The sequence below is a fragment of the Canis lupus genome, chromosome 15, assembly GCF_011100685.1.
Source record: "Canis lupus familiaris isolate Mischka breed German Shepherd chromosome 15, alternate assembly UU_Cfam_GSD_1.0, whole genome shotgun sequence".
NCBI classification, from domain to species: Eukaryota; Metazoa; Chordata; class Mammalia; order Carnivora; family Canidae; genus Canis; species Canis lupus.
This window is the reverse complement of record NC_049236.1, coordinates 53,224,007-53,232,728: the sequence shown is the minus strand read 5'-3', so window position 1 is coordinate 53,232,728 and position 8,722 is coordinate 53,224,007. Positions and strand designations below refer to the sequence as shown.

The following is an 8,722-nucleotide window of genomic DNA, read 5'->3' as shown; positions in this document are numbered from 1 at the left end:
CTCTGACTTCCCTTCTGAACTCCAGATTCACATTCAACATCCAATTGCCTACTGATTAGTCTAATAGACATCTCAAACTCAACATATCCTAAGCTCATCTTCTTGGCTACCGAACCCATAAGTCCTAACCAAAGTATTCATCTCAATGACAGTTTGATTCTTCTATTTGTGCATTGACTCTTTTGACATCACTCTTTATTAACCCTTCTCTTTCCCTTATATTCCACATCTAATTTCATCAGAAAATTCTATCTTTGAAATGTATCAAATGATATATTTGCATCAAAGCAAAAATTGCACTGGATGAAGTTAGACAGGTAAGGACGATTTTATGCAAAGCTAATGCAGTAGCAAACAGGGGCTAGAACTCTGTCTAAGCTTAAAACTTTGACAGGGCTGGAGAGCATTTAAGAGCTGGGGTGGAAGTGATGGTACTGTAGGCCACCTATGTTGGCTAATTAGCATTTATTACCTAAAGGAAAAGTAAAATTTCTCATATCTTCATAAGAAGGAGTAGTTTTACAACTTGGAAAAAGGCATCTCCAAAGTTAGGCTCCTATCCTCCCACAGAAACTTGAAGATAAGAATACTATCTTCCTTGATTCCACTTCAAAGAGGTGGTTCTCAGATCCCTGCGAAAGACACTCTTAGATTATAGAACTAACAAGAAGCTTTTAAAAGACATTCATCTCAAAAGGGCAGTGAAAGATTTTGCAATTGACAGTTTTCAAAGGTAAATATTCTAAGAAAGGGGAGATCTAGGGCTGGAGCCAGGAAGAAGCCTGTCTACAGTCTAGTCAAGCTGAAGGACTCCTTGTGGCTGTCTTGCTCAACTGCTACAATACTAGTACAGTCTGCCATCACCTCTTACATGATTAATGCAATAACCACTCTACTCATCCCCCACTTCTACCCTTGTACTCTTTACATCTATTCTCAACAGAAGCATTGAGAAGTATTTTTTCTAAATCATAAATCAGTATGTGTCATTCAGTCTAATCCAACCCTCCAATGGCTCCCCATTCCACTCCGTGTAAGAGCCAAAGCCCTGCACAATTGGGAAACCCTCCTGCTTACCCTCTCTCTGCTCACAATTTCTACTTGTCTTCTATCCACTTATTCTGCTCCAGCCAATGTCTCTTAGACATTCTTTGAATATGACAACCACACTCCCTGCTCAATGTTTGGCAATTGTGCTTTGGACCTCTAAATATATACCTACTCCTAAAAAATTTAGATAATAACAATTAATATTTACATATTTGTATAACTTTGTGTTTTTATTATTAGGGTTAATAATTTCCTCAAAATATCATGTTGAACTTTAAAGCAATCCCTAGTAGAACATAGAAGGGTGGGCTATATGACTGGAAAGATGTGTCAGAGAGGCATTGAAGGAGATTCTTTGTGCTATACTAAGGGTTTGTTTATGATTATATCTCTGCCAGACAAGACTGGGCTGCCGCAAGTGTTTATATTTTAATGAAAGAGAAAGAAAAACAACAACTGCAATTCATGAAATAGCTAGTGTTGAACACTGAGTGTTCTATATTCTTCTCAGAGCTTAATTTCCTGTCATTAATAGTAGGGAGATGGGCCGGTATATTCTTTAAGATCCCTTCCTGTTCTTATAGTCTAAGATATTGATTCATAATATTCTTCCTGTTGGCTAAATACAAGAGAATTAATTCTTTCAAGTCACTGAAACAATGACCAAGAATTACTTCTCTTTTCTCAGATGATATTCTCAAAGCTAAAATTTCATACACACTCCCAAATAATTATCTTTAAAATAGATTTACTATATTTTGAAGATAATAAGTTTTCAATGGTAATTTATTATAAAGATAATGATATGAGGCTATACAGGAAGGATATATTTTAATTGGGTTCTGTATACTCAAACTTATAAGTAGGTAGCTATTACTAATGACAGCTACTACTGGGAGAATCATACAGTTTGTAATCTGAACTGGTATATATTCAAGACTAGACTTCCTGTGGCTATGACACTCTCACTTTCCCCACAAACTCTATGTCTCCCAACATAGACCATCTTCTCCCTCACTCTTGATTTTTTAAAAAAGTGGGTCATACAAGTTATAAAACCTTTACTTATAACTCAGATCTGTTAGATTGAGTAACTACAGTTCCTTCTTTCTTTCTTGTCTCCTCAGACTGGGATGTGCATCCATAGTGTAAATACCATGGATCTCTATGGATCTCCATGAAGATAAATTTGTTCATTAAAAGCTATACTCTTTTTTATTGTTTGTAAAAGACAAGATGTTTCTGGGATCTTGTGTCATACTTTTATCTTTTCACTGTTCAATCTTAGACAATTCAGTTAGAATTGTTTATGCAGTAGAGTTTTTCTTTTGAACAATATATATTTCATAGGAAATACACCCTGCCTGTCCATTGTAATTATTGTAGCAATGTGTCCACTCTGAGCAATAATTTACTTACATGATCTGGTTCCTTAAGTAAACTAGGTCAGTAGAGAACTTCCAAAATAGTCCTTCTTCATGCACTCATCAAGACTATCAGACATGCAACAGCAACTTAGCAGCAAACTGGATCTGTGCTCGTTCCACCCAGAAAATGAGCTTTCCTATGATCAAATGCCAAAGGCTGGCACTAAAAATGGACTCCTTCATCAATATGAATATTCTCCAGGACCAGCGCTAGGAGGTGGTCTGGATTCTGAACCTTACAACTACATCAGTATCTAGCTCCAGGACCAAATGATGAAAAGAAAACAAAGAAGTAAAAAGAATGCTTCCAAGGACATTAATCCAGGACTCCCTGTTAGTTTTACAAAAACTGTTCCACCAACAGACTATAAATTTATTAGGAAACCCTGCCCAGATCTACTGAAACTGGTACAGGCCAGGTGACATGTAAATTCTTTATAAATTATACACAGTATTAAACCACTAAGTTTTGGGGCACCTGGGTGACTCAGTGGTTGAATGTCTGCCTTTGGCTCAGGGCATGATCCTGGGGTCCTCGGATCGAGTCCCACATCAGGTTCCCCACAGGGAGCCTGCTCCTCCTCTGCCTATCTCTCTGCCTCTCTCTCTCTGTATATCTCATGAATAAATAAATACAATCTTAAAAAAAAACACTAAATTTTGCAGTAATGTGCTATGAGGCAATAGCTAGTGATACAGTTTTACCTATTTTTTTTTATATTTTTATTTATTTATGACAGATACAGAGAGAAAGAGAGAGAGAGAGAGAGGCAGAGACACAGGCAGAGGGAGAAGCAGGCTCCATGCACCGGGAGCCCGATGTGGGATTCGATCCTGGGTCTCCAGGATCACGCCCTAGGCCAAAGGCAGGCGCCAAACTGCTGCGCCACCCAGGGATCCCCAGTTTTACCTGTTTAAAGCTATTTCTTCCCCTCCGCTTCCTTACTGGCAAAACGCACCTTCCATGTATTTGCTTTCTTAGCAATCCTTGCAACTAAAGGGTATGACCAGGGCTTGAAGAGAGGGCTTTTGGAAACTTCTCACAAAAAGTCTCTCCCTTCTTCCATGATTTGAGCTTTTCTGGGAAGATATAAAGCTTGATGCTACTAAAACCACTCTGTCACTATTAATATCCACAGGGAGGTTGAATTAATTGCCAATAGTCCATGATTGAATCAAGCATGTTTATGTAATGAAGCCTCCAAAAGGATGGGGTTCAGAGAATTTCTGGGTGGTAAATAGATGGAGATTTGGGAAGAGTGGTGCACCTAAAGGGGGCATAGAAGCTTCAAGCCATAAGCTGAAGCTGTTCCCCATAAGCTGTTCTATCTGGTGGTTCTTAAATTTTATCCTTTTATAATAAAATCATAATCTAGTAAAGAAAATGTTTCTCTGAGTTCTGTGAGCCATTCTAACAAACTAATAAGCCTTGGAGGGAGTCATTGGAACCTCCAATCTATAGTTGGTCCTGTCAGAAGCACTGTCCTATCAAGTGGAGACATGGGGATGGAGGCAAAGCCCTGTGGAATCTAATGCCATCCCAGGTAAATAGTGCCAGAACTTAGTTGAATTGTAGCATATCCAGCTGGTGTTGGATAATTGCTTGACAGTGTGGGAAAAGACCCTTCCTAATGAGAACTGGGTTCAGAACTCTTACTACCTAAAACATAATTTTCTCATTCTGATAATTACTTATGGCTTCTTTTCCTTGAAAACAAAGCATGAGATTCATTTTTAATTCAATGCTGCTTACATTTCGATGTTATTTTAAATTTTGTCATTGTTCATGTGAATAAACAAAAGTGTTACAATACTTGGAATAAAATACCAAAGTGGAAAAAATACTAAACTAGTAACCAGGAGACATGGGTGGGTTTTGTTGTTGTTGTTTGTTTGTTTTTTTATGGCTCATCTTCCCAAAAGAGGTATGACCTTGATAAATCTTTGAGATTTAGGCTACTCCATCTATTAATTTGTAAACTGAGGAGATTAAGTAGATTATTTCTAAGACATTTTCCAAATATGAGAATTTATAAATTTAAAAATTCTTCCATTATAGTAAGATATGGAAGCAACCTAAGTGTTCATAGATAGATGAGTGGATAAAATAATGTGATATATATATTTTTAATATATATGTGTGTGTGTATACACACACACACACACACACACACACAATGGAGTATTACACAGCCATAAAAAGGAGAAGACCTTGCCATTTGCAACAACACAGGCAGATCTAGAGAGTATAATGCTAAGTGAAATAAGTTAGGCAGAGAAAGACCAATATCATATGATTTCACTTATATGTAGAATCTAAAAAAATGAATAAACAAAAAGCAGAAACAGACACATAAATACAGAAAACAAAGTGGTGATTGTCAATGGGGAGAGGGGTAGGAATATGGGCAAAATGGGTGAAGGGGAGTGGGAGACACAGGCTTCCAGTTATGGAATGGAATAAGTCCTAGGGATAAAACATACAGCATAGGGAATATAGTCAAAGGTATTGTAATAAATAGCATTGTATGGTGACAGATGGTAGCCACACTTGTGGTGAGAGCAGAGTAACATATAGACTTGTTATTTTTTTTAAGATTTTATTTATTTATTCATGAGAGACACAGAGAGAGAGAGAGAGAGGCAGAGACACAGGCAGAGGGAGAAGCAGGCTCCATGCAGGGAGCCCAATGTGGGACTCGACCCCGGGAATCCAGGATCACACCCTGGGCAGACGGAAGGGGGGCGCTCAACCACTGAGCCACCCAGGGATCCCACAGACTTGTTAAATCACTGTTTACACCTGAAACTAATGTAACATTGTATGTCAACTGTACTTCAATTTTTTTTTTTTTTTTTAAGAGAGAGAAAGTGAGTCCATGCAGGGCAAGGGGTGCGGTGCAGGGAACAGAGAAGGAAAGAGATAATCTTAAGCAGGCCATGCCCAGTGCAGAGTCTGACATGGGAATCAATCTCAAGACCCTGACTGAGATCATGACCCGACCTGAAATCAAGAATCAGACATTCCACCCCCTGAGCCATCCAGGTGCCCCAACTATATTTCAATTATTTTTTAATTTTTAAAAATATTTTATTTAAGTTAAATTTGCCAACATATAGTATAACACCCAGTGCTCATCTCATCCTGTGCCCTCCTTAATGCCCGGCACCCAGTTATCCCATGCCCCCTCCCACTATACTTCAATTTTCTAAAAAAATCTTTCAAGTGAACCCTAATAAAACCATACACTCTTTTATATTGTCAATAGCTGATTGAAAAACCTTGTAACATGTTCATCCTTAACTGTTTTTGTAGATCTTCTTGTCCTTGTTATTGTAGAACACTTGGAGCAATTGTTCCTAGCATTGAGGGCTTTCTGCTGGAATTGAGCATTTAGGGAAAAGTGCAGGCTCAGACTAGTATAGTTCATTGCATTACTTCTTTACTCACTCCCAGAGGGACAGACTTAGGCCCTGGCAGGGACAATACCTATAAAAGGTCACTTAGCTGAACATTTTGTGTGAGTTATTTGTCCATTCCAGAAGGAGAAATAAAGCATTAACATTCAGAGAAGGTACAAGTTTATTGCAGGGATTTACCAAAAGATCTACCTAAAATGACTTTATGACTTTGTTTTCCATTACAGAAATTAGTACCATTAAAATTGTCAACACTCTCATGTAATAATTGTTCTTTAAATTTCCAGCAAGCTCTATTTAGTGCATTGTATATGATATGTAACAATTTATTGACATTCATTGCATAATATACACATTTGATCCATACATGTGTGTGCTTATATTCTTTCTTACCTTAGAAAAATGTCCTTTTTTTTAAGCTATTATACATGTAAAATAGATATCTACATAGACTGGAGAGAAACATTAGTGAGCTTAGTTTTGCTCTTTATAGCAACATTCAGTGTGTGAAAGACTGTATTTGCAGGTTCCACAGCTAGATTATTTTATTGTTAATCCATCATTGTCTAAAGATTGGGGGGAATCCACATATTTTGAGGCCCTCCTCAGTCCCCACAGAGGAGTACAGGTTTGCCTGAACTAAGCAAGATAATTCCACCAGTTGCCAATGGTTCCTTTAACCACAAGTATCCTGGCAAGAGGAATTCAAAGGGAAGTGTGGTGGGGTTTTCTGAGACCCCTCAGAAAGTGAGGAATGTCCTACCTTAGAACATGTGAGGCTGTGATGCTAGATGGGGCTGCAGCCATTAAGAGTGTGAGGGAAAAGCCAAGAGGATCACAAAATTGGGGATAGAACTCTAATTCTCTTGAAATCTAACCTATCATGGAACTACGTACTTCCAGACCTTTGGTTATATGAAATAGTATATGTTCTTAGTGATTAAACCACCTTGGGCAAACTTTTCTGTCATTTACAGCTGACAGTATCTGTAAGAATTTCCATGCTCTCTTCCCATTTCTTTCAGGCAATCAGGATGTGGGAAAACTCTTGGTACTACCTGCCCCTCAATGGGCCTGAGGTTGTATGAATCAACGTGTTGGAGTGTACTGTAGATCCACATTAGTCATTACAAACAAAATTCTACTGGAGGACTTTGACAGTATTTAATGAAGAAAATAGCATGGGAAATACGCATACTGCAATTTTGTTTTATATGCACAAATATAAGTAATTTCTCAGATGATCTGGGTATATGTATTACAGAAAATTCTGTAGTTTAAATAATTTTATTTTAAAGACTTCTCTTTATTCTTCGAAAACCTCTTCTCACTTCTTAATAATGAATGAATATTACAGATCTCAGAATTTTCCTGGAAGTTCTATACAACACTTTTACTTCTGTCTCATTGGCCAGAATTTGGTCACATGGCCAGTTGCTACAAGAAAACTGGGAAATGGAGTATTTGTTCTGAGCTTTAATGCCCAGTTAAAAATAAGTGGTTGCTTTGTTAAAACAACAGTTGGAGGAGGAGGAAGAAAATTTTTCAGGACCTCAAACTGATGAAAATCCATTGAATGCCAATTCTGAGGAAGAAATAGAAGATGCACCAAAACAAAAGCTTTTTAAAAAGCAGAAGAAAAAGAAACAGAAACCAGCACAGAATTATGATGATAATTTTAATGAAAATGGAACTGAAGAAGGAGTAAAGGTTGAATCAGAAGATACCAATTTAAATGAAGACTGTGCCAAAGAACTGGAAGGTAGTCCCCAAGCAAATAGCAGTGTCACAGAGACTGTCCAACTCTGTGATGATCCAAAAAGTGAAGCTAAGAATGCTCCTAAACCCAAAGGAAAGAAAGCCAAAGATACGAAAAAATCTGTTAAAGTACCTGCTGAACCACAGACAGTGAGTGATGTTCTTATCAGCTGTACAACCTGCCATTGTGAATTTCCATCCCGGAATAAACTTTTTGACCATCTGAAAGCCACAGGCCATGCAAGAGCACCTTCATCATATTCTTTAGGCAGCGTAACAAGTAGTGGAAGCAAGAAAGAGAAACGTAAAAACAGATAGAAATTCTGCCAACACTTTTTCTCTTTGATTGTCTCTAGATTTTGAAACCAAAAACTGAACTGAAATCATCTAAAGAGTTAAAATTTCAGTGATCTGCAATTTATTGCATTGTGGAAGATTATTTTTTATCTTGTAAAAACATTTTTTTGTTTAATATATATTTTTTAAACATTTCATTAGTGATTGAATTCTACTTTGCCATCTGAATTGACTTGAATGTCTCAAAACAGGTAAATGCTGTAAAAGTACGCATTCTTGATTTCTGTTGGCTCACGTGGACAGAAATGTACAGGGAGAATTAAATTATTTTAACACACACACACAAAAGAAGAGAAATATAACAGATACTGGGAACCTCTAGCAGTCATGTCATATATCCTTAGTTTGATGTGAGACAGATTTACTTTTGCTTATTTCATACATCTTTCTGCTTGTTAAAAAATTAAATTGAAAATATTAAATTTCAGGTTTTCAGAAAACTTGAAAAATATAGAAAAATCCAAATGTGAAAATAACTATTATAATCTCACAAAACGTAACTAACTACTGGTGACATTTTCAGATATGCTTTTTCAGACCTTTTCCTGTTTACTAATATATTTTTCTACACAATGGCACCATACTTCATTGTTGGTAGTTATCTTTTGTCTCTCAGCAATATGTTATAAATATCTTCCCCTGTAAATGAGCATTTTCTATCATTTTTATGGATTCTATCTTAGAAATGTACTATTGTTAAATTAAACAGT

General features: G+C 37.0%; 1 protein-coding gene across 1 annotated transcript; it reads left to right on the top strand.

Annotated features, from left to right (window-relative positions):
* The first annotated feature begins 2,552 nt into the window (after positions 1 to 2,552).
* Positions 2,553 to 8,289, top strand: LOC475558 (dnaJ homolog subfamily C member 21-like). Its single transcript, XM_038559181.1, has 2 exons — positions 2,553 to 2,727; positions 7,396 to 8,289. Exons 1-2 carry the CDS (start codon positions 2,553 to 2,555, stop codon positions 7,971 to 7,973), a joined length of 753 nt encoding a protein of 250 aa, XP_038415109.1. The 3' UTR covers positions 7,974 to 8,289.
* Positions 8,290 to 8,722: the final 433 nt, after the last annotated feature.

What these genes read in the sequence shown, in the direction of transcription:
- LOC475558 (XM_038559181.1), top strand. Translation starts at nt 2,553, where the DNA reads ATGCAACAGCAACTTAGCAGCAAACTGGATCTGTGCTCGTTCCACCCA. An exon ending in TGAACCTTACAACTACATCA is followed by an intron (nt 2,728 to 7,395) that starts GTATCTAGCTCC and finishes GTTAAAAATAAG; the next exon opens with TGGTTGCTTTGTTAAAACAA.